This window comes from Vespa velutina, chromosome 3, assembly GCF_912470025.1.
Source record: "Vespa velutina chromosome 3, iVesVel2.1, whole genome shotgun sequence".
Lineage (NCBI taxonomy): Eukaryota > Metazoa > Arthropoda > Insecta > Hymenoptera > Vespidae > Vespa > Vespa velutina.
This window is the reverse complement of record NC_062190.1, coordinates 2,297,662-2,324,343: the sequence shown is the minus strand read 5'-3', so window position 1 is coordinate 2,324,343 and position 26,682 is coordinate 2,297,662. Positions and strand designations below refer to the sequence as shown.

At 33.6% G+C, this 26,682-nt stretch overlaps 1 protein-coding gene across 13 annotated transcripts in view; it reads left to right on the top strand.

Moving 5' to 3' along the window:
* The first annotated feature begins 264 nt into the window (after positions 1-264).
* LOC124947420 (rho GTPase-activating protein 21) overlaps positions 265-26,682 on the top strand; it is a 29,724-nt gene continuing 3,306 nt past the window's right edge. The window contains exons 1-23 of one of the 13 annotated variants that reach the window (XM_047489498.1): positions 265-1,075; positions 3,394-3,810; positions 3,928-3,989; positions 12,840-13,001; positions 13,092-13,331; positions 13,412-13,860; positions 13,931-15,207; positions 15,351-15,437; positions 16,193-16,396; positions 16,493-16,555; positions 16,637-16,754; positions 17,133-17,240; positions 18,377-18,485; positions 18,569-18,652; positions 18,724-18,936; positions 19,021-19,374; positions 19,437-19,601; positions 19,690-20,070; positions 20,170-20,314; positions 20,566-20,690; positions 20,796-21,608; positions 21,737-21,875; positions 26,378-26,628. In XM_047489498.1, the coding sequence (XP_047345454.1) occupies positions 3,939-3,989; positions 12,840-13,001; positions 13,092-13,331; positions 13,412-13,860; positions 13,931-15,207; positions 15,351-15,437; positions 16,193-16,396; positions 16,493-16,555; positions 16,637-16,754; positions 17,133-17,240; positions 18,377-18,485; positions 18,569-18,652; positions 18,724-18,936; positions 19,021-19,374; positions 19,437-19,601; positions 19,690-20,070; positions 20,170-20,314; positions 20,566-20,690; positions 20,796-21,608; positions 21,737-21,875; positions 26,378-26,628 (5,538 nt within the window). In that variant the 5' untranslated portion in view covers positions 265-1,075; positions 3,394-3,810; positions 3,928-3,938. Of the gene's footprint in view, positions 1,076-1,910; positions 2,118-3,393; positions 3,811-3,927; positions 3,990-7,035; positions 7,595-9,465; positions 11,062-12,839; positions 13,002-13,091; positions 13,332-13,411; positions 13,861-13,930; positions 15,208-15,350; positions 15,438-16,192; positions 16,397-16,492; positions 16,556-16,636; positions 16,755-17,132; positions 17,241-18,376; positions 18,486-18,568; positions 18,653-18,723; positions 18,937-19,020; positions 19,375-19,436; positions 19,602-19,689; positions 20,071-20,169; positions 20,315-20,565; positions 20,691-20,795; positions 21,609-21,736; positions 21,876-22,500; positions 22,562-23,914; positions 24,229-26,377; positions 26,629-26,682 lie in introns of those variants that run through there. The other 12 variants (XM_047489502.1, XM_047489497.1, XM_047489507.1 and 9 more) reach the window with 12 other exon arrangements.

Here is a 26,682-nt window from a genome sequence, read left to right as displayed (position 1 = left end):
AATTGTAATTTATTTACCTCAATTTATCATTACACTTATGAAAGATATTTTTGAAGTATTTTTGAAGTATATTCATGAAGTATTTTTGAATTAAACGATATAAAAATATCAATTAAAGCTACAATCTACGGAAGAATCTCAATGCTTTAAAATAATTTGAAATAATAGTTGGAGCGCGCTTCTGGCGTTAATTCGCGAAATGAACGTTATGAGGCGTAAGTGTATATGGTTTTGCATGACTTTTGAAATAGCTTCTCTTCTATATGATCCTTACCAGTCCCTATTCGGAGCCGAATGAAACTGGATGGTGTTAAACGTTTTCTGGAGCAAAGAAGCGAGGGAGCGAGTGTGTCCGCCATGTTCTGTGGTACTTTTATTGGACATCGTCTTTGCAACAATAGTTGCAGTAGCTCGATAAAACGCGTTCAGACAATTCCATCCTTGGTATTTTAACCGTCCGTGAAATTACGTAGTATCGTTAACGAATCACACGCCGGGGCAACGTCCGCGTCATAACGCCGCGTGTATTTCTCCGTCCACATAATTAAGAAAAAAAACGAGAGAGTGAGAGAGAGAAATGGATAGATAGATTAGATAGATAGATAGATAGATAGATAGAGAGAGAGAGAGAGAGAGAAAGAGAGAGAGAGAGAGAGAGAGAGAGAGAGAAAGAAAGAAAGAGAGAGAGACGTAAAGATAGTGGGGATACCTTTAGAAGACAGAAAGAGAAATCGCATCGTCCGAGATTCATGCGCGGCTGTGAATGTTTTCGGAGTGAATCGGGTTCTTTTTGTTTTTTTTGAAGATTATTATTTTCGTTATCATCTCAGAAACGAGGCAAGGAAAGGGATCTCTTGAAATTATTATTACACGATAAAGAAATAGCAGGGATGCGTCGAGAGCGAACGAAGGTGTCTCGATACGAGACAACTTTTTCTTGTGTTCAACACTGGAAGAGGCAACGAATACCAAACTCCGATCGTCCCACTGGACGCCAATGAAAAAAGCGAAAAGACAGATCGAGGAATACGGGAGGCGCTGTAGGTTTTATATCAACGAGATAAATTTGTGCGAGGTATGTATGTATGTTGTTGTTACACATCCAACATAAAAGTTTATTTCTTCGTTTGAACGTATAATATTTTGTTAGTTGTACGTACGGATAAATAAAGTTTTTCAATGATTGTGCTCTCGTTGGGGAGTATAATATTAACCATACGTTTTACGATTCTAAATAAAATACTCGGTAATACGAGATTAACACATAATACTAAATAGTCCACAAATTCAAGACGTAAGGCAAAACGCATTTCGAAACGAATTCGATATACTAATACGGAGCATCGATTCTTCGGAGCGTTGATCCTTTCTTATATTCGTAGCTTTCATCTATTTTGTTTTTTTCTCATTCGATAGTTCTTTTCTTTTTTTTTTTATTCTTTTTATATTATTATCATTTTTTTTGTACGCTTCCAATCTTGAATAATTTATTTGAAATCAATTTACATGTCCTGTTAAAGATTTCGCTAAGCTGATAGACATATTATGCGAAAGTGTTAAGGTAGCAAACTTATCGTTGCTCCGATCTTGTTGTTTCGAAGTTCCGATCGTCGTATCAAAGGCATAAAGTGAGAAAGAAGAAAAAAGGTGGAAGAAGGAGGTGAGGAAGGGACGAAAGAGTGGGAAAGAGAAAGAAACAGGTTCTTGTGGCACGTTTAAGAACGATAGATATCGTAAACGTCATCGGCTAGCTCTTTTCGACGAGCAATTCGTTCGGTGTATGTCGTTCGAAGGAGATATGCGCGCGAGACCGATAAGATTAGTCCGTAAGAGGAAGATAGAGGGTACAAGAGGGGTATAGGAAGAGAGTGGGAGGGAGGTAGGTAGGGATCTTCACACATAACTCGCGTACAAATATTTACGCGGCCTCCAAATGTTCATTTTTATATCGCGTCGTTTCGAAAAATTATCCACGAATGTTCTCAATTTGAAATAAGAATCGAATAAGTTAATTCAAAACTTTGTGATAACGAGTGTTATAAAAAGTATTTGTAAAAGTTTTAGAAGTTGCATAAATCTTTAGTTTGGATTATAAGAAGTATCATCGAATTGTATTTGTAAGTTGTCTATAAAATTTTTTTGTCAAGTTTTCCTTTAAAAAATGTTTTATTCAAAATATCGAACGAAAGGATTATTTAAAATCGTCGTCGTTACATTGTTACAAAGTTTTCATGTATATAGATTTACAAAAATATAATTACAGTTTGTTTTAAGGATTGGGAAATATACTTTTAACACTTACTTGCCATTCCTTTGTTGCATTTATTATCAATATTTTGATCGTGATGTAATCATTTGGCAAACATGGCGTATCAAAACCGAGTCATTCCTTATACCGAATGTATACTATATAATTTGCGAAATATCTTGATACGATTACTGACAAGAACGTCGGAGTAGAGTGTTCGAGGGCGAAACAAGTACGGAAAAGCAGAGTGGTTTGCCGATTAAGCGTTTCCTTTTTCGATAGGTGTATCTTTCCTAATGGCGCCTTAACACTTTTACGTTTGTTCTTTTATTGTTTTTTTTTTCTTTTTTTTTTTTTTTTTACACGATATCAAAGGAGAAATATGTTATTAACTTCAAGGTTTAGAAAGGTTTATTATTAAGAAGATTATTAATTATTGAAATTTTTTTTTCGTCTTTCTCTTTTTTTTCCTTAAATAAGAAAACTTTGTCTATTGTCTTATGCGATTTATCAATTATTAAAATTAGATCTTGTTCATTTATATTTATTTCATCTTTTTTCTTTTTTTGTTTTTTTTTTTTTTTTCAAATAAGGAAGATTTTAAGTATTGTCTTACCATTTGTTGATTATTAAAATTAATTAATTAATTTTTTTTATGTAAGGAGAATACTGTATTGCCTTACCGCGTAGATTGTTTCATTTGGAGTTGGTAGGTATCTCGTGACACGTTAGACGAGTCCTCGTTTGACAATAAAAGGGATCTCCTTCGATATCTCGATCATTGCAAAGAATTTTGAGGTCGAGAAATGTCGCGATCAGTGTTTGCATTGCTGACACTCGAGGTCTTCATGGTCGGTCACTCTTTGCGCGTGTATGAGTCGCGTGCACGTGAAGCCTTCGGCTTCTTTTTCTTCTTCTTCCTTTTTTTATTTTTTTTTCTTCTTCCTTCTCTTCGTGCTTTCTGAGTAAGCAAGCCGGCTCCCGGTCTTTTCAGCATCCATATCGTGTCTCGAGGAGAAGCTTCTTGAGTACATACCTGGTTTCTCTTATTTTTTCTTCTTTCTTTATTTTTTAAAAGTTTCTTTCTTTTTTCCTTTACATCGAATTTCTACGTTCTCTTCGTTGTATTTACCGTTGTGTTCCAGAACAAACGCGATACATAATCTATCGACGTGTGCCACGTTTCGCAGTAAAAAAAATTTTGCGGTTTCGGTCGTTCGCCGTACAACACCATTTCAATATGTACATATACGAAGTAATAAACAGCCAACTAGGAGCACGAGTATAATATACATGCATGAACACACCGACAATAAGAGGAACTTTTCGAAATTAGCGTGTTCGATATCACTGGTTTATGGCGATCGAGAAACTAAGAAGTTGCTTTTTTGGATTTGCAAGTAGTGCTCGATTTCGTTGACTAATATACACGTAGTCAAACCGCAAGGAGAAAGTGCATTCTGTATAGGCGGATAGATACGTGTGTATGAATTAGTACGCTACGTTATATGATCTGTACTTGCTTAAGTGGACGACGAAAGAATCAATACATATATATACATGTATGTATGGAAAGATAGAAAAACTTAAAAAAATTTATCAGGATATCAATTTTTACACCGTTCGTTTCTTTTCTTTATTTTCGTGAATGTTTTCAAAATTTTATTTATCATTTTTAGGAGAAGAAACGATGGCCGAGGATCGAAAGAACGCACAAAGGCTTATCGGTCAGGTTCATGCGGTGAGTTCAAATAATTAATCACTTTCTCATTATTTGTTAATTGTTTTTCATTAAACATTGTGTTATTAGTTCTTTAATATTAGTGTAGCGGCGATAGAAAGCCATCGAATGTAAGCCACGAATTTTACCGACACAACTTATCGGAAATTCTAGCAACGAGTTTTAATGCATGCATTATAGATAAAGTTTATCGTTGGAAGGTTTCACGTCACCAAAAGAGAAGAAAAAAGAGGAAAAAACTTTTGAACTATTTCTTTAGCAAAGTGATTCGTATGTTTTTCCACACACTTATATATAATTTATAATTAATAAGTATATAATGTTCATTGGTTGAATATTAATCAGTAAATGATCTTATGTTAGATATTAATATCGAGAAAAATTATATGTTAATATTTCCAATAGATCAATTAACGAATGAAATAATATTGTGTCGTTTGAAGAAACGAGTCTCTTCCTCGTTAGTCGTTCGTCTCTCTCATCCCTGAATGAGCCCACCTTCTGACCACCCTTTTCCTCTACTTGGCATATCCACCTACTCCTTCGCTCCCTTTGTTCGTTATACAAGCGACCCTCCCTTTTACGACGAGCCGGTGACTCATACTGTATCACCATTTCATACTTCGTGCTTAGTACTGATTCACCCTCTGAAGAAATAAAATTATGTTCATCGCCGCACTTTCTCTAATATATATCTATGTGTCTATATGTATGCATATTGTATATGTACCTTTATATGTATATATTATACTGAGAGAAAAGCGAGATCTCTAAAGACTTTGTATTTTGATCTTCCGCGTTGTTCGAGGATCTATAACTGCTCTACACTTTAATGTAAAGCTTACCACTTAAATTAACCCTAAATATGATTTATTATCCTTGCTTGGATCTTTATATTATATTTGTTTCAATGAATTAAAATATAATCGATTATTTGAAGACGTTAATTAATCAAAAGGCAAGATTTTTTCACTGAGGGAGTAAGAAGTTTGACAAATAAATAGGGAAAAAGGGCGACAACGTTGACGTCTCCACTTGACGGGTGAACGACCCCTCTCTCTCTTTCTCTCTCTTTTTCTCTCTCTTTTTCTGTCTGTCTGTTTCTCTTTCACAGACAACCCCGACATACTTGAGTCGTCTCCATCTCTATTCCACTTTCTGTACTAGAAAAAAGAATGGCTCGAAATTTCTTACTTATTTTTACTTTCAACTGGATAGCGAGTATTCAGTAATGAGTAACGGAACTCGGAGTATAACTTCTACTATATAAAATATAAAAGCGTGCCATAGTCGAAAGCTCGGTTTCATCAGGGAATAGTTCGTCGACGAAATATATTTAATAATTTAAATATATTTAATAATTTAAATATAGTTCGCTTTAGCGTTATGATAGCTAGCAATCAGATACTTTTTCATTAAACGCGACGTAAACGAATCTCTCTCTTTTTTTTCTGGTTTTACGCCTACTCGTCTTCTCTTCTGTGTAATAGTTACACGAGAACAGAACGTCCTGCCTTTGTATCTAACAATGATACTAATCGTACTAACTATCGATCGAAATTACCGATAGACGTTCAATTCGACTATTTGTGACGTCATAAAAGTCTCGTAATTGTTCAAACTATTACTCTATAGTACTCATCGTATTATTTTACTATCTCGTTAAGTCTCGTTAAGTTTCAGAGGAGAATTGATCAAATTTCAAAAATTATTCCAAGTCCATATGAAATTTTGTTTCTTCATTAATTTTTCCTTCTATGGCGAAACAGTTTAAATAGAAGCAAAGACGTTTTTCCCATCTATTAGCCTTGACCCCTTTTATTGGATCAGAAATAGAATGAACTTTGAGATAAGGGAGAAAGTGCTGTAAAAAGAGAAAGAGAATCTCATCGATTAAATATATATATTATTTTGAAAAAGAATAGATTCACTGAAAGTCCTACGAATGACAAACGTACACGCACAGACACACACGCATGCACGCCTACACTTACTCCAACATATCTCAACTATATTTATTATTCTATATATACGCTTTGTACGTGCTCGTCCTTTGCCTTTTATGCACGATAGGTTGCAAAGCTGTCGATAAAACGTCTCTCTACATTGTCTCTCATGAATAGGCAGGAGTTGGTACTTTCAAGCAAAGCTGTCACACGTACGTATAGCGGTTTTAGAGTGGAGGCACGTGTATGGTAAATCTCACCTAAGGATTAAGGGCTTCACTCTCATACTATTATTACGTTCTCAAGGCTGATTACTTTTATCAATTAAAGATCGTACGAATATAAATATCCATGTATCTACCACTGATCACGCATTTTATTTTATAATATTCTTCTATTTAAAGAAACGTTTTTCATTATTTAAAAATAATTTCACTTGAAAATTAAATGGAGAATCGTTCGTATATATGTAAAGATACATGCACACATCCGTGTACACATCAATAGCCCAGCTATGGTTTACGATGCACTTAATACTGCTGATAATGCCATAGCAAGCACGAACCCGAGTTATAATAGAGAGCAGTGTTTATAAGCGATGTTTATGCTATATCGATACAGAGTATTCGATACGCCTGCGCATCGCCGTTTTCGCGTAGGCAACGCTTTTCAATCAGCTTATGATAGAAAGATGAAGCTATTTATATATTATAGAATATTTAAATAAGTAAAACAGTTGCAACTGTTTAATTATTATAATTAGGAAAGTAAGAAATATTTAGTGATACGTTTGGATTGTTCTAATTTCGACACTCATTGATAATGAAATAATTATATGTAATAAATGAAATGAAATGAAAAACAAAAAAAATTTTGTAATACGTCGTTGCATTACATAGTCAAATTTTTCTATTCATTGAAAATGAAACTTTTCAGAGGTAAGCCAATATTCATTAAAAAAGTCGCGTTCAAGAGCTAAAAATGTTTTTGCGAATACGCAGCACTCATAATTCGATAAAGATTGTCATGGTACAGTGCAGTATCTTCCGGTAAGTTATGGTGGGGTCGGACTAGGGGTTGAGGAGGCGGAAAGGTGGAGGTAGTCGGAGGCGGTAGCTAGAGGTACTACACTAGGTACACGCAGTCTCCCACCTCTTCGCTTCCATCTTCTTGACCCCACCACTATCAGCAACCACGTAGGAACGTACAACACCGTTTTGATTCAGTATCGTCAGTATCGCGCGAACCATACTGTTGTTTGAGAGTTCATCGCGTGTCCTTAACTCTTTTTTCGGCTTTTTCCCTCGCTTTCTCTTTCTCGAGCACGACGAAAAAGTGACCAAGAAACAGAATCCTCGTTATGAAGTTTGTTTCACCTCAGAAGTGTCTTAAAACAATCAAACTTTAATTGCATCTCGGTAATGATATTGCAAATATTCTTTTCTGTCTCGGAATAGAAAACAAGAAGTAATAAAAAGAAATAATAAAAAAAAAGTAACGATCATAATAGTGACAATATGTGATGGTGTTTGATCATTATTTCTTCGAGGTAAAATCTATGTACATTCGAGGTTCTTACGAGGCGCATTCATTCGGGAAGAGTACTGTGGCATCGTTGGTTCTTGCGGCGGTGCGTTTCACGCTCGATTAATTTCTTAGGTGAGTCGAACAATGATACGGTTTAAAATTATCCGATGATCGCGTATTTTAAAGAAGTGAAAAACTTTTATGAATGAGAGATCTCATCATGTTGATCTAATCTGTTTATTCGAAGCGCTTTATCACTATGTTAATTAAGTGTCAAAGGTAAACGAAGAGTAAAGAACAATCGAAAATTAATTGTCAATTAATTTGTCGATCGTTCGATTTTAATATATTTATATATTAAAAAGAAAAAAGAATGAATATATTTTTGTTTTCGTACTAGCTGTTTTATCCTCAAATTTATTTATTTCTTCCTGAAGGACCGTCTGCCAGTAGATATGAAAATTGGCAAATTCTCAAGGTAATTATAAAATTTTAAAATAATTTTTCGATGTCAAACGGAGAGACTGTGCGTGTATACCGGTTGCCGGTCATCCTCCATCGCAATCGTCGATCAGCGTCGTAGCGACTTACGCAAGAGCGTGTCTGTAATGCGAAATTACGTAACTTTTCTCTTCCTCTCGTTTCCTCTCGAGCCTCATAAAACAACGTAGGGTGAGTGGAGAAAGATAGATAGATAGATGGAAGGAGAGAGAGAAAGAGAGAGAGAGAGAGAGAGAGAGAGAGAGAGAGAGAGAGAGAGAGAGAGAGAGAGAGAGAGAGAGAGAGAGAGGCAAAAAAGAATTACATAGCGATTTGTAACGTAACTCGACTACACTTGAAACTTGTAAAAAATAGGTCAATAAAATCGTTCAGATGTTCTTGAATCTTTGTAGAAAAAAGAATCATGAACTTTTTTGTGAATTTCATCAATATCATCGATAACGTCAATATGTGAAACGATAGTAATTTGTTCCTGATAATGAGATAATATCTATCAAGATCTTGTTTCTGCAATTTCTCGAAATTTAATCGAACTTTTTATATAATCACGATCTCACAGGTTCTCTCTTTTTGTTGTAATCCAATATCTCGCGAAGAAATTACGTACAAAATGGTGTTGATAACTTCTCAGCTAATTCATGTATTATGATATTTACAATTGAACGATGAATACTGATTGCCAACATCATGATACTGCGTTTTACAATGTAGAACTTTAATGATAGAGATCTTGGTGTCAAATTTTTTGAGATCTTCAGAAGAGTATCAGGACCGTATCGGATCGTGCGAGGACGTACCAAGTAGATGTTAATATTTTAAGCGAAAGATTGGAATTTCTGTAGAGCGTCGACGCGAACCGGTTCGCAATCGGTTAACGGCCGATTAGTCTTTAATAGACGAGGTCTGCAGCCAGGAAGGCGGAAACCAAGAGCCAATTCATTCGTTCTGGAGGGTGTCCTTTACTTCGTTTTTCTGAATCTCCTTGCGAGAAACTTAATATTTATATATATATGTATATATTTATAATATATATTTATAATAATAAATATATATATTTAATATATATTAATCCTAAACATTGTATTCCTTCGATTGTAATCTCTTACTTTTTTTTATCTTCAAATATTCTTGTACATCAAAAGTATAATCTTCAGAAATATACTGATAAATATTTATCTTTGTAGACTGAGAGACGCCATTTCTACTTTTATTCTGGTAAGTAAGAGAGAGAGAGAGAGAGAGAGAGAGAGAGAGCAGTAGAGGAAATTTAAAAATGTGTTGCGAGGGCTATAACGGTGCACTTTAAATGGAGCTCATAATTTTCGTTTACCTTAGCGCTTTTCAATGGCGGCGTTTTATACAATAAATCGGCTTTTAAAATCCATCGTCGATTTTGTAGTGAATTGTTCACGGCTGTAATGGTCGATCGATTCTCTCTCTCTCTTTCTCTCTCTCTCTCTTTCTCTCTCTCTCTCTCTCTCTCTCTCTCTCTCTTTCTCTCTCTCGACACGACCCACTTTCCTCGGCACGTTAACTATATCCCCAATTCGATCTCCTTGCCGTTTGTCAGACACAAATGTGTTTATTGACACTCCCGCTCATAGGATCTGTTTTCCATATAAACACATTCGATTTGCTTTGAAAGTATCCAAGAACAGCGTGGATTGTATACAGAGCGTCGTTAAGGAGACGCAAAAATATCTTTTTAATAGCAAACGTTCTTAAATATAACCTGATGCCTTGTACGAAAAGAGAAAGCAGTTCAAAGTTCGTGTTTCACACATATTTATAATATTTTTTGGTAACTACAACTCTTCGATAATTTTATTTATTTGCTTATATCAAATGTTCGATAATTTTATTTACTTGTACATATTAAATCAATCTAAAGCATCGCTAACATTGTCCACGAACAAAGCATAAAACGTTTCCTTTACAATGTCCATACAAGCGATGATAGTTACCATAAAGCTCACTCAATCTAAGAAAACAAAGGACAAAGATATTCATAAAAGCAGGTTCTGCATAGTGAAAAATAATAAGAAAAAAATACTTGATTATGATTTATCTCTATTTTAAATAGAGGTATACTATTTTAATAGATGGCATACTTTGAAAAAATTTACTTCTTGAGAAAATCTGAAATGATTACTTCAATGTTAGAAATATAATAGTAGCACTGTTAGCAAATTGTTACTTTTATCTGAATTCTTAGAAACAGTTCCCGACCAAGTATCGTCATGCTTTTAGGGAAGTTGTTACCTACTTAACCATCCTTCGTCTTCTTTCATTCGCTTTTTTTCCTAATCAGGAAGTCAAAACTTTCGCATTATGTACCCGAAAGTGTGTTTGCGTATTCCAGTAAAACCGGTGCTATTTTGTTTCCCGCATGTGGTATACGACGCGTGACGGCTTCGCTCGGCTGAAACGTAGAGCGTCACAATGAAACAGACGGGCCAGCACCACCGGTACAATGCTAATGGTGTCACGGTGACCGTATGCTAACGCTTATATCCAACGGGGGATCACGAATTGTGCAAACGGGACACGTTGTTGATCACGACGTGTCTTTTGATGGCTCTCTCAGTCGCTTCTTCCTTCATTCCTGATTTGCGATGATGAAAAAGAACGTCATGTTGACGTGTTACATGCTCAATGTTCTACGATTTACGAATGCACTGATTTTGTTTGTGAAGGTAATTAAATGTCGCTGGGGAAAGCCTCCCAGTTCATGGACTTATGTTTCTTTGGTTTTAATTTATAATACCGTTCTTATTTATGCCACGCATGTTTTGTTCTAAATGAATTAACGTATGCTGCTCACACCGCCATTGTGACTCCCCGATGTCTACTTACGTCCGTACGTCCGTACGTACGTACGGACGGACGAACGGATGGACATATGTACGTAGGTACGTTCGTCGAGATTATTTTTGGTATGCAGTCTAACGAAATCGGGCGAAAGCCATCGTTCTCTTAACGAAATGATATGTGTGTTGGTACTTCAGTGCATTAGCTGTGTCTACGTGATACGTATTAGATAACACGGAAAACCACTGTACACGTTGGCGAACCACGGCAGACGTTTGTGGTTCGACGTGAGTAGTCAGATCTAGTGCAGTTCGATCAATTTTCTAAGCAAGCAATTGGGCTATCAGTATGACATATGATAAAAAATATTATTGAAATTATTGACATAGACTTGGTATGTCGATGTATTGAGTTGATTCATAAATAAATGTCTTTATAAAGAAAAAGTTTATTACAATTTAATGATAGTTATTTATACCGTTTTCATTTCGATATATAGAAAGTTGATCGAAGTTTTATAAATGATCTTTTGTAAGATAATTGGATGAAAATACGTTATGCTAGTTTCATGAATGCAGATTTTTGAACGACTTAAAAAATGATTTATGATCTTCTGTCTGCTGTTTTGTCAAAATGAAGGTGGGCGTTTAAAGGAACTGGCATTTACGCGATGATGTAATAGTTCATCGTTAAGACAAGTACTTAGGAAAAACTAGGAAAGTAAAGACATACATTTAATTATTGTGATAAAAATATCTATGGTTTATACGGTCTTCTTTGCTAATTTTTATTTTAGATAAGAACATTTTCAAGTATTTTTTCTATCTAGTATATTTGTTTGAAAGGAAAAAAATTTTTGTGGTGGTATCATTATTGACGTTGCAAAATTTAGTGCAAATTGATTAATGAATTTCTTCTTCTCTTGTTGATCAGACTAGGTTTTTCACTTTCTAAAAATGAAAAATTTCGTTTCGTTAGTGGTTCCATGGAAATTCATTGGCTTAACTATTTCGAATCAGTAGTACTATTTTGTTTCCTGGAAAGTTGCCACCTTTTATTCAAACTCCGTCAGCAAAGCATCTTCCTCTCTTTTACCTATATATTTTATGTGACTCGAGATTCTTGGCAAGTTTTCCTAGTCTTATCTCTTGTTCAATCTTTCGCTTAAAAATCCTACAATTAACGTTTACACGGAACTTTGTGATGTGTATTTGAATAATCCCATGTTATCTTTCAAGAAAATTTAGCCAACAAAGTTGATATTAAAAAATAGTAAACGGTTAAGTTTAAGTTTAAGTTTAAGTTCAAGAGACCGGAATAAAGTGATTTGATAAAAGGTTCATATTTAATTTTTACCTTTTATAAAATCATTTACATATTTTCATGTACCGTTCATGATTATAAAAGTCTAGCGATTTTGAAAAAATGCCATAAATTCTTGACTTCATTACAATTACTAAAATATACATGCTTTGAATACCAGTAAACATCTTTCAACGTAAACTCACATATTTTTGGCACGCTCGAAATCTTCTTACTAAAAACAAGAATTATCTATTTGAGTTAATCATACTCATTAAAATTTTTGTTGAACGAAAATTTAATTCATATATGCTACTCTTGTTCTCTTACCGTTGTACCGAAAATAATTTTTTTAAGTGGAGGGAATGCGGATCTCCTCTCATCTTTAAAACGACGATTCATAATATATTGATAAATCACATAACGAGAGTTAACCTAGCCAATGAAGCAGACAATTAAGGTCATTCCTGTGCGAGTAACATGCACTTACTACTGCGATTACCTAATGACCTCGTACTTCACACAGACATTATGCGTTCTGCATATAATACAAGTGATAATATGCAGTTACGTGGATATCAATGATAAAAAACACATCTGGTGTATTTAATTTCGTCTTTGAAGCTGTTGATTGACGTATCAACAAAGTCAACAAGTCAATTGAAACGTATAAGAAAAACAAAATAGAAAAATGAAGAAAAAAATATCATATAATAATGTATCAAATTTTCTATATATTCGTAAAATTGATAAATGATTTTAGGTGCGACATACTTCACCACCGCCACCAGCACCAACATCTGCAGCTACTCGAAAGGAGAGTTCGTCACTTCGTGGTCCTCGAACTCTCCTTCTTAAACGTAGCGAAAATGGCTTCGGATTTACTCTCCGACATTTTATCGTTTATCCGCCCGAGTCCTGTTGCGTAAGTATAACTGGAAAAAAAAAATTTAAAAAGCTAATACACTTGTTCATAAATATAGAATTTATAAAGTTTCCAAATGGTATTCTACAGATGTTGCCAGGACACGAGCGGACAAGGATCGATGAGCCTATGGACACGATCTTCGTAAAGCAGGTGCGAGTCAATTCGCCAGCAGCAGAAGCAGGTCTTCGTACGGGTGATCGGGTGGTTTCCGTTGATGGAATACCAACACGAGGTGAACAATACGCTAGTGTAGTCCAACGTATTCAACAAGCGGGTCCTTGGTTGCGACTACTCGTTGTTTCAAAAGAAGACGATATTTTGCAACGGGTGCGAATTTTCTTCAATTCCATGACGAGAAATAATTTATAATCTATGATAAAAAATAATCTATAATAAATTTTTAATAGTACTTTGGTGAAACGGCACATAATCCTGAGACGAATCAACGTCCACGATTACGTTCTCCAGAGAGGATTTCTCAGAAGCAAAGAAGATCTATCAGCATGATCCCAGGATCGTCGCCGAAAACAACGAGGCAATCATGGATTTGCTCGCTTCCAGATTCAGATAATCAGAATACGACTTGTAGAGAAAGCGAAGAGGCTGTTTACAAAGAACAACAAGGCAACAAGATGTCACCGTCTATACCAGTTATCACGGCGCAACAAAGAAGATTCCTGCAAGAAACGAGTGTTCCTTGCGAACCTATCGAGGATAGAATGCAATCAAGAAAACTACAGCAACAACAACAAGCTAGAGAAGCCATGGAATCGCCTCTCCAATCGTACAGCCGCCCCTCACCAGATCAGAGATTCGATTTGTATGATAGAACGCGTCCCGAATCGATTTACTCTAGGTTTGTACTTTGTAATTCTCTATTCTTATTTATTAAACTAACATAGTTTACAGTTAATGTTTTATTTTAGACCGAGTAACGAACAAATTTACGATCGAATTAAAGATCCTATTTACGAACGCGTTAGATCAGGTGAATCAGGCCAATTTGAGAAAGAACAACAACAGCTAACGATGTTACGTTATCCTATGTCCCGCGCGGAACCACAAGTTCCTATTTACCGTCCTGGCAGACGAGTGATAACGAGACGAGCGAGTGAAGGTAGTGGAGGGACTGGGCAAACAAATGAATCAGAAGTTCCGAGTTATGGAAGTATAGACGCTCTTAGATTAAACGATCCAAGTTTAAGGTTGAGCATGGATTCTCGAAGAGACTCCTCACCAGTCAGTAAGGGTAGTTTGTCCTCGTTTGATTCTAATTCGACCGTTACTGGAAACGAGTGCTCCGATGACTCTGTAATCATGAACAGATTACGTAAGAGTTTCGAACAAAAGGAAGAATTTTTACGCAGACCGAGTCATCCGATCGGATGGAATATCGCCGAGGATGCGTCAAGATTGCAACAAGGTGGTAGCAACTCGGCTGTTATTCAAAGAGAATTTTACGCGAGACCGCAAAAACTTCAAAGGCAAATTTGGCCGCCTAATGAGCAACAACAAAGGCAACAATCGCCTACGAGAAGAGTGGAAAATAAAAGTAATGGTAAATTGTCATTAACGAAACCGTCGAATCAAAACGTCCAAAGAGTGAAGACGGATCTTGATTCTGAATCGGATTATACTAATACGCGAAGCGATCAGAATGATGATCGATCGAATCTTATTGACAGTCAACGTAGCATCAGAGATAGATTTTATTCCAGTCTTTATGAGAGCCAATTGGGCAAAGAGAATCATTTCGTTTATCTATCAACTAAAACTAACGATCAAGATAGATATAAAAACACCAATAAATCTGTTTTCGTTAGCACCTTATCGAGAATTCATGAAAATACGTCGAACTTAGCAACGAATCAGCAACAACCTCAAGATCCTCGGAATGAATCACTTTCTGTGCCATCTTCGCCAGGCCCAGATAAAAAAAATAATGATAAATTCCTGGTACCCCCGCAGGGACTACAAATTGTTTCTAGACGAGCGAAACAATTCGAGTCTGGTCGACTTCTTAGCGATGATGAAGAGCCAACCAGCGATCGAACTAATCTGTACAAAAGCGAGCTGTCTAGGTTGTCTAACAAACGAAGTGTACCAAATGTTGCTGTCATGAAGAGAGAATTCGAGTCGAAAGCAGAATCACAAGAACCAAGAAGAATGCCTGGTAATAGAGAGAGCAGGTCGTTAGATTCTGGTGAGTATTATATTTCATTCTGAATGAATTAATGAATGACAACATGAATTGTTAGTTCATTTACTTATTTATTTATCCGTTTATACGTGAATCTGATTCGACATATTACTATACAAGTAGTATATATAAATATTATGGCTTAGGAAGGGGATTGTCCGGAAACAGAATATTTCCTATAGGCAGCAAGTACATCCATTGTGAACCCCCTGCCAACTATAAAGAAGTTCAAGGTAGAATAAGACAAGCGGTTGAACCAATCAATCATTTTATTCATATTTTTTTTATTTATTTATTTTTTTTTAATTTTATTTATGATGGTGATCAAAATGCATTTTGATTAAACGTTGTCCATATTGTTTCAATGTTTAGTGTATACTAAGGAAAGTGAAAATTGATAATTCATTAAATACATTGTCTTAAATGATCATTAGACATTTATGACTGTTATCATTAAAATACAGAGGTCAATTACTTTGGAAAAAAAAGATATTTGATATTTGTTCTTTGCTATATGTTTTTTTTTTTGCAAATTTTATTTCAGTAAAGTCATTCATCATAATAAACGTGAGTGATATTGTAGAAATAAAGTGTGCCATTATTAGTATGTGTGAATGCATGAGTAAAGATAAAATAAGCTTAAAGAAAATAAATAAGAGAGTCAATCAGCTTTTATTCGTGTAACAAGCATTACTATTACAGGTATACGTCGCTTTTTTATTTTTATTCAAGGTGTAAATCGTAAAAATTTAAATTGTGAAAATGTTTATCGTTAGCAATGTTAATTAAAAATTGTACTTTAAGATATGGTCAAGGCTTAGAGTATAGCATGAAAAATTCTGATTTCTGATTCTGAAAGTTTGTATGTATTGTTCAACAAATTTAATGTAACTAAATTTCCTCCTCAAAGATTGAATAACTTGTATCTGTTATTAATGTCAAAAATGATGAGAAACCATTTGTTCAATCATTTGATCTACTTTTACAGAAATACCAACGATGGAAATAGAAGCAGTTCATCTTAGGGCACGTAGTAATAGTGCAGAATCTTGGGAAACTGTAAACGGATCGCGTGGAAATATAAGACATACATGGCAAACAGAGCAAGAAGAGGAGAAAGACATTAGAAATGATAATAATAATGGTGATAGTAAAAACCAAAGCTATGCACAGTCTACTAGAAGTCAACTTGGTTAGTTGATTAACTTTCTTTACTTTCATATGTTTTTTGTATATCAATTATTTAAACTTATTCAATGAATGTAAATATACTTTTATTTTATTATAGCTTCTTGCGATGAAACATCAAACAATGGAGTAATCCTTAGACGACAGAAAAACGCACAATTAAGTGAGTATTTTTACTGTGTATGTTAATAAAATGATGGATTGAAAAAAAAACGAAGTGCATGACAATAATATTATATTATAGGTGATGAAGAGCGCGCTACGAGAAGAGTTTCCTACCTGAAAGCTACGTGGGGTGAACGAATGCACGTTGATAGCGATTTAGATCTTAGTGACACTGAACCTGTTCACGTTCTTAGAAGGTAAATATTTGTTTTGTTTTTAATTTTTTGATTTTAAATTCTATAAAGAATCTAACAAAAGGGAAGTAAAAAATGTATAATATTTAATTGATTTAATTAATTAGTATAAGTCAATTAATATTTGATGAAATTAGGTGGACTCAAAATCTGGCTTATGTCACAACTTATCATCTTATTTATCCATTTTTGTATTTTTGCGAACATGCTTCAATAAGCACATTTCATCCTCCAAATCATTGTATACAGCTGAAATATGGTGCATGAAATTTACCGACACGAAAACCATTGTTCCTTTGGTGATGCTGTGTCAGGCAATTATATTTTCTTTTATTTCTCTTCGTGTAAGTGTTTGAGTTTCAGTTATGTTCATATTTCCAGTGCACATAGACGATGGAGACCACCGTCATTTACAAGTGACATAGCACCGTTAAGACGAATCTTTGAGGATATGACGCAGTCTGCAAATCTTCATCGACATTCTCTTCGGTGAGGATGTAATCTTTTGTAGAAAGCCTTAAAGAAAGCATCGTATCTTTATTTTCTATTTTTCTGTTTTATTTTTGAGCCTATTTATGATTTATTTTCGTTGACTATGTATCAAACTAATAAACGAAACAATTTCATTATAATTTTTACTTTTGTAAATACATTCGATATTTCTTTTAATAATAAACAAATCTGTTTTCAGAATAGATCTATGCAAGTAAAATGATTCTTAGTTTTTTTTTATTCACAAATTATGATTGCTTTTAACTCTTTTCTTCCATTTTATTTAACTGTAATCTTTTTTTATCAGTACTCAGGGAAAACAACGACTATGTTTAGAAAGCTTTGAAAAAATCTACAATAAAATGATACTTTTTTTTGATTTCGCGAAAATATTCGTTGTAATCCTTGGTTCTTTAGTAGAAATGAGCACAGCATTACCATTCTCCTTGAATAGTTTGGTCATGTCTATTCGTGAACTTTGTTTTGTTACAGATCATTATATGTGTACAATGTCTTTTGTAAATCAATGTCTAGAATATTTGCTTTATGTAGGACATCTATACTTCAAGGTGACTCAAGAGGACTAACATTATTATATCCAGATCAAATGGCTTTTTTATGTAATAACTTTATGTTTGAGTTATTGTTTATGTGAGTAATAAAACATTAATCACATAATATTTACAGCTTAAAATTCTGAATGTAACAGAATATACAAATAGATTGGATGATTGCAGAATAAAAACTGTGAATTAATATAAGGTGATTGTTTCCAGTGATGTCATTTATATAATAGACATATATGTATGTGGGCAAAGCTTTTGTATTATCAATCGTGAATGTGCAAAAATTGCAAGGATTTTATAATGTGCAAGTGTTTTATTGTATATATTTAATAACAAATGCTGTATATATGTACAAATGATATTGTATCTAATTTGAATTTTCAAGAAAGATTTAATGACACATTTTATTGAATGATCTTATTCAATCGATTCGTTCTTGTAAATAAAAATGTTTCACTTATGTATATTTTCAGTGACTACACAACATAACACTTTACATGTTGATTGTCTGTAGTTTATACAAATTCAAACGAATTGAAATGTGATATATATTTTTAATTATTTCAGTAACAGTATCATAAGTACTACGGATAGTGGCAACGAAGCTCCGAAGGAGGTTGAACCTATTGAACGAGAAGGCACACTTCACATCAAGTTCACAGTGCTCGATGGCAAGGTAAATGAAAATTTATTACTATTTTATTTGACAATAAATCTAACAATTTATCGAATATATATTTCTTTATTCGTATATCGCAGCGATCTTCTGATCGTTCCTGGAAGCAAATTTGGGGTGTTCTTCGAGGTCCAATTTTATTTTTTTATAAGGATCGTCACAGTCAGGTAGTTAGAAAACTTGATTTAATCGTAACAAATAATACTTAAATACTCTAATTATTTTTATTATTTTACAGAGCCCTTCATCGGTTAACGATACTGAAGGTACTGTACAAAATATTGATGTAAGGTGTTCATTGGTGGATATTGCTGAGGATTATACTAAACGAAAACATGTATTACGAGTGGTGAATCCTACAGCAGAAGTGCTTTTACAAACAGAAGATGCAGCTTCGATGGCTCTTTGGCTAAGATCACTTCATAAATATGCTGCTACTGAAAAGCCATTGGTAAATTTAGTTAATATCTTGCAATTCTCGAAAGAAAGTATAGCATTTACGCGTATTAATATTTGTTAATATAACAATTCGTAGGATATTACCTCTAGTACTTTGAAACAACAAGCAGTACCACAAACTCCCGGACCAACAACACCCAGTGTTGCCTCTGTTCAAAATGCTAATCAAAGACTGAGTCCCTTACCCAGTCACAAAGGTATCAAGAAGTTAACATCTTTCAGAAATAGATCACCGACTGGGCAATCGCCAGTAAATAAAACAAGAAAGCCAAGTCAAATTGTGGAACCTCTTTCATCTCCAAAAACCAAAACTTGGAAGGGTAGAGTAGCTAAACAATTTAGAAGAATGCATGGTTCACCATCATCACCTACTGCACAATTGCCACCTGAAGGAGCTACATTTAAAGTGCCACTTGAACTTTGTCCATCGGTAAGAATATTTGTTTATAGCCAAATAAAATTTCATTAAATTTAATTATTCTTTCGTTACAGTCTTCCTTTTCGGAATTTGTACCTCTTATAGTTGAAATGTGTACTAGTATAGTTGAGGCACGTGGTCTTGAAGTTGTTGGAATATACAGAGTGCCAGGAAATACTGCTGCCATTTCTCAGCTTACTGAGAGTGTAAATAAAGGATTTGAAAACATTAATCTTCAGGTACGTGTCTTAATATTGCAGTTTAGAATATAATACAAAGACAAATTAAATCGTTACATGTTGATTAATTGCTAATTGTTTTTAATAGGACCCCAGATGGAGCGATGTGAATGTGATATCTTCTTTACTCAAGTCTTTCTTTCGACATTTACCAGATTCACTATTAACTGCAGAATTATATCCCATGTTCATTGACGCAGATAAGATTGAAGATCCTCAAAGGAGAATGGCAACTATAAGGAAATTACTAAGAGATCTTCCAGAACATCATTTTGAAACACTCAAATACTTAATGTTACACTTGAAGAAAATTGTAGAACACAGTGAAGTTAATAAGATGGAAGCTAAAAATTTAGCTATTGTTTTTGGACCTACATTGGTACGCGCGAGTGGTTCAAGGGATAATATGGTTACGATGGTCACTGATATGTCTCACCAATGTAAAATAGTCGAAAGCTTATTAAATAATGTGAGTATAAAGTATTCAATTATTTTCGAATTAATCGAATACGATCTTTCTTAATAGAAATTTGCAATAAATGTATAAATATTTAATTATGATTTTTAGGTTGATTGGTTTTTCTCAGACGAAGACCTTGATGATTTAAGTAGACTTAGTGTAAATTTAAGTCTCCCAGCTGATGGTTGTGAGGTTGAACCAACATCTAATACAAATCATAATCTTCTTTTAAACAATATACAAAAAGTCGAAGGTATATTAATGGATTAACGATCTTTTCATCGAACAAAATATTTTGATTAGTCTTAATAGTACGATAATTAAATATGTATACATTTTTATTGCTCATTTTAATTATTTAAATTCTTTTTATGTAAAATATTATAAAATAATTTATAAATTACACAATTATTATTTTTTGCTAATTGCAATGCTTTTATTTATTTTTCTTTGTTTGATGTGCTATTATTTATTTTGCTTGCTTTTTTTATTTTGATAAAACAGGCATGCGTGAAATGGTATCAGCAAAGGACATTGTATCTTCAATCATATCTGCAGCTAATCGGAAAATTCAAAGAAGACGAAAAGGCCAGGACGAAGCAGAAAATGAAGAACACGATGAAGAGAAGGTTCATGTTATATATGTATATGTTATATATAGAATATTGTTTTAATTTATAATTCCTTCAATTTGTATTGATACATATAATTATATTTATTAATTAATTAAACAGGTTAAAATGAAGCACGAATCGGACAGTTCACCGACGATTCGACAAAGCATGGCACTTAATGAACGTCAATGTTCTGTCAGTGAAATAGTATTGATGCATGAAAACAAAAGTCACCTCAATCATTCTAGTAATTCTTCCGAGCCGACTGATCGATCTTCAGCAACAAATAATAATAGTCCAGTAAGTGCTTCATCCTCTAGTCGATCCAAATATTCGAATCAACTTGTGCCTGCTATCTCTTCGAGTTCCGAATCTTCGAGACCTTTAAGCGAGGCTGGTTTGAATTGTGTGGATACAAACTCGATGACATCAAACGCATCCAATGAGACTAAACAGAGTAATGATGAGGTAGCTATAAGAACGTATGCCGGACTGAGTGCAACAACACAAGAAAGAATACGAAGGTTTGAACAAGAGACAAAGGCTATGTTGCAGAGAGATCAGCATCGCCAGAGACGCGAAGCAGAGAAGAGAGAAGAGGAAAGACGAAAAATAGAAAAGGAATGGCAAATGGCAAAACGAGAAATGGAAAATGACGATCTCTTAGATACTATAGTAGACAGTACGGTGATTCCTAATTTTCTATCCGAACGTCTTTCCAATATAAATCAGAGGTTGGCAGAAAAATCATTAGCGGATCTCCCCGAGAAACATGTTCGATCAAGATCAACGACGAGAATTACTCCGTTATCAATAGCTGTACAACAACAACCTACGGCGCGACAGAAAGCACAAGCTACTAATCAACTTACTAATGTATTAGGCGAAAAGATAAATAATGGTGTTATCAAAAAGTTTAAAACAGATAAAGAGGTGAGGCCAATGCATTCTCTTCCATTGTTCTGTTTAGTTTCATATATATGTTACATGTAGTAAAATAATTAACAACGGATATAGTGGAAATCTATTTTTTTCTTCTTTTTTTATCTTTCTTTTTTTAGCCGTCTTTAGAATCTATTTGCCTACCGCCTATTCGTTATGGCAGCTTGGATTCGTTGCATGAAGTACACACGCTTCCTCATTCTTCACCCTCGCCATCTCAACAACGGAGAGGACTTTCTGGAGATATCTCGGACGATGGTTAGTATTAAATTGTCTGTTTATTTGTTTTTTTTTCTTACAACTTTGTTCGATTTATCGCGGATCTGGTTTTCCTTTAGCGTGTTTGATTTTTGGCACTACATTTAATCAGAATATCCTAAATCTATCTAATGTGCACACCTGTAAGTTCCAAGACTTTTTAGCAATGTAAACATACACATTAATAATATATAATAATATATTAAAATAAGGTTCTAGATTGATGACAAAAGTAAAGTATAATAATAAAGTGATAATATGTTTATAAATTTTTAATAATCTCAACTGGAAGTATTATAAAATCTTGTTAAATATGCGTCACAATATAATTGACGAACTGTGAGGAATATAGTTTTACGTAAGGATTATATTATAAGGCAGGAAATTCGATATTAGGAAATTATCCCGTGTATTTTAATATGATAGAACTGTTACGTATAGTAATTTTTATTATTCTGCACAAAATTGCAAATTTTTAAAATCGTTTACTTATTATTGTTATGAATCGTAAATAAATGTGACGCAAACAATAGCTAAATGATACGCGCTTTCGTTTATCTGTCAATTTATTCTCTTTCTGTATTTTTCTCTTTGTAATCTCGCTTCTGATGGTCGGTGAGTGTAGCCGGATCATGTTTTCTACACTGGACTCAGAAGATTCTCACTATTAACAAAAAGCTTTCTAGGTACTTTTATCTCCTTCTTCACGTTCTTATAAAGCAACTTTTTTCAAGCAGACGAAAATGTATATCTAAGTTTTTAATCTCAAACACATTTATTTTTCTCTTCTATTATTATTATTATTACTATTATTATTATTATTATTATTATTATTATTATTATTATTATTATTATTATTATTATTATTATTTTCTAATAATTATTCAGTTACAGTAACGCGAATTAGAAATCGCTTTGTTACAGCAATGTTACGATACGTAGCATGTCATCGAAGCATGGTGTTACAGATTTTTTCCTACAACTTTTTTACTCATAATCTTACATAACGTACAAAGATGATTCTACGATCGACTCGTTAATAGATAGAATAAAACGTCTGGGGATAATTTTTTTTATTAGAAATAATCACGCACATGCAAGTATTCTCAGTTTGTAATAAGAGCGTGACAAATTTAATACAATAATTCAATTTGTATTTAATATTTGCAGTCGTATCGTAATAATCGCGCTACAATATTTTATTAAAAAAAAAACAAATATATATATGATAGAGTTTATATAATATGGAATATAACTAATAGTTTATTTATCAAATTACGTATAATCGTAGAGACAGAGGAGTCATAGTTTACTTCGTTTAATTCTGCGTATAGTACGCCCTAACAAAAATTCACATTATCTGGTTTATAGATTAGTATATAAACGTGCATGCAGGTCTAGAAATATTACTTTAAAGCAATATTCATCGATAAGAAAAATAAACTATATATATATATCTATATATGTATATATATATATATATATATAGATATGAATATATAGATATTTCGAAATTTCAAAATCGTTAAACATTTTGTACGCTTTTCGAAGCAACAAGCATCAAAGTACATCGTTTGCTGCCTGCTTGCTTGTTTGCCTGGCTGCTTACACGCCTGTGCTCTTATTTTGTCAAATTCCTGCCTTTTCTGCCTATTCGCCTCAGTCTACGATCTATTATCAGATTATTATACGCTCAAAAAATAAACGTGATTATTGAAATCAGAAGATTTAATCTTTCAAATTCTGTCGATAACGAGTAGAAGAGACAATAAACAAGTTGGAGAGAATACATCTTCGATTTCGATGATCTTATTTTGCGTGGAGAGGCGATTAAAAATTAAAAACAAAAAATAAACAAAAACGAAGTATCGGCTTGACTCGGACCGAGGCGGAAGGGTCTAACTGCAGAAAAAAAAAAGATATAGAAAGAAGATGAGGGATAGATTTATCGCGCCTCGCGATTCCATTCCTTCAGCAGCCATTCCTTCTTCGCACTCGGTTCCGATTATGACAAATCCGAATACGTTGAACGTATGTAGGCATACAGCAAGTCCGGGTTTTTGGTGCTACATATCGTCCCACCTACACGGTACCACAGGGTCCAGTGGCACCACCGCGAAGACATCGCCCTCATCATCGGCTGATCCAGCATCAACAGGCGTTAACAGTACCAGATCAGCATACAGATCATCAATCTCAGCAACAACAGCAGCACCAACAGTGCCAACAACAAACTCAAGAGCAACGAGCGAAGCAACCCAGTCCTACCTACCACGACACCTTTCAGAGGTGCCAAGAGGGTCAGGCTCAGGGTCCGGTGCGCCCTCCAAGACTTTAAACAAATTTCTCCGAGGTAAATCCATCAGAGGACCACCGCAGAGCATCGTCGGTGTCCAAGGAGCTGCTGCTGACAGTTGCCTCATTCGAATGGCTTTTATCTTTTCTTCTTTTTCTCTTTCTTCTTCTTCTTCTTCTTCTTCTTCTTCTTTTTCTTTTTCTTTTTCTTTTTCTTTTTCTTTTTCTTCTTTTCTTCCTTTTCTTTTGTTATATTATTTTTCTTCTTATCATTATTGTTTTTTCCATCTTTTATCCGTTGCTACACAATACACAAGCAAATTCTATCTTTTCTTTAAACTTTCATCCGCTTAAACCCCTCTTTCTTTCCGCCTCTCCTACCCTACCTTCCATCCTCTCTTACTCTTTTCTTCTCTTTCTTTTTGTATTTTTTACAAAAGTTTTTTATGAAGTATAAATTTCTTCGGACTTCGAATTCTATACGACTTTTTTGTCTTCCAATTTCTTTTTTCACGTGGATGTGCGCGGCGTGTATGTGTGTGTTCTCGCACTTTGTGTCGGTAGTAGCGATGAAGGATATGTGTGAAAACTAAAATACAAAAAAGAAAAGAAAAGAAAAGAAAGAAAATAATATTACAACGTTTTCATGAAATGCGCGATCGAGATCATTATGCAAAGATCATTGTCGTGAAGTATTTTCGATTAGAACAAATAATTTCATCGTTTTTTACTTTTGTCTCACTTATTCGGGAGCTAATAATTATGTATGACTAAAAGAAGTACGCAGGTATGCGTTATATCGAATGCTTGTATTTAATGAAATTCGATGTAATGGTACAAATCGCTATGATTAATTATTATTGCTTGCCGTTGTTATTTATTGAGATTATGTTCTCTCATTTTATCATTATAAAATCATAAATTGTGGTAAAATTTTTTTTTCTATTTTTCTTCTTTCTTTCAGTATTTGTGCTATACTACGAAGTTCTTTTTTCTTTTTTTTTTTTCTTTTTTTTTTTTTTAACGTTTATATCGTTTACGTTGCCTTCCTGTTGCGTTATTATCCTTTCCAAGTGCTTACATTTTTTATCATTTCATTAATATTATTACACTTATCACTACTACTGCTACAGCTACTACTATTATTGCTATTCCTAGTGCTATTATTATTGTTGTTGTTTTTATTACTATTATTATTATTATTATTATATTATTATTATTATTATTATTATTATTATTATTATTATTATTATTATTGTTATTGTTATTGTTATTCTTATTATTATCATCATCATCATCATTATTATCATCATCATCATCATCATCATCATCATCATCATCATTATCATCACCATCATCATCATTATTATTGTCGTTGCTATTTGTATTATTGTTAATGTTATCGTGTTATTGTTATTATTAATATTACTCACATGATTATTACGTATTTCATTTGATCAATAGCAGGGAAAGAACGTTCCTTTGCTATTAGTTTCAATATTTCTTATCGCTATCTTATGATTATATGCATTATTATTATCGATATCATCGATTATATATAACATATATAAACATACATTGAAATGTGACAAATGCATAACTAATTAAAATTCAATACCACCAGGGTTCTATATATATGTGTTAAAATTTATATTATTTATTTACATCTCATTCGTTACATTTCAATTAATACTATGCATAAGTGTGAAGCTTATTTGTATATCGTTAGCTTCAATTGCGATGCGTCTGTAATGCGTGAAGTATAATTATGATTTATAATAGTTTTTTTGTAACTAATAGTCGCTCTTGCGTTTAATGACAATACTTAGTGATAATTACTATGCGAAGATCACGAATTTTGTAAATGTTTTTGTTGCTTTCGCTACTGTTATCGTTTGTGTTACTTTTATTTTTATCATTGTTCAACGTCATATTTTTATTATGTTTTCTCGGTATTACCGAAAGAATGTATTTTCACAGATAATCATTTCTAGGTACGAATAGAAGGCAATATTTCGTTTCTTTAAATAATTTGTATTTATTTATTTATTTATTTATTTATTTATTTATTTATTATCATGCAGAGTTCTTATAATAATCTACATTTCACACTCTAAGATAACTAAGCGGTGCTTTGAATGTTTTTCACTAAAAACAATTATTTATGTCATATATTGATTTTTATTGGAATTAATTTTTCTTTTCAGGTAGCGATTTATTGACTAGCCTTACGACAACCTTCGATCGTAAATGGAGGTCACTCGTGAATCCATCAAGTCAAATTATTCAAACGCCCGTAGAACCTGCACCTGTCAACAATATCGAAATTTCAGATGATCAAAAAAAACAAAAGGTGGAGGATCTGTCCGAAAAGAATCAACAAACAGAAAAAGTTTACCGGGATCCTAGTCTTCATAAATCATCGATCGATAAAAATCATTTTCTTCGAGTAAAAGACGTAAGATCATATTATATATCGTGTTTTATTTATATTCAATTGACGAAGATATTT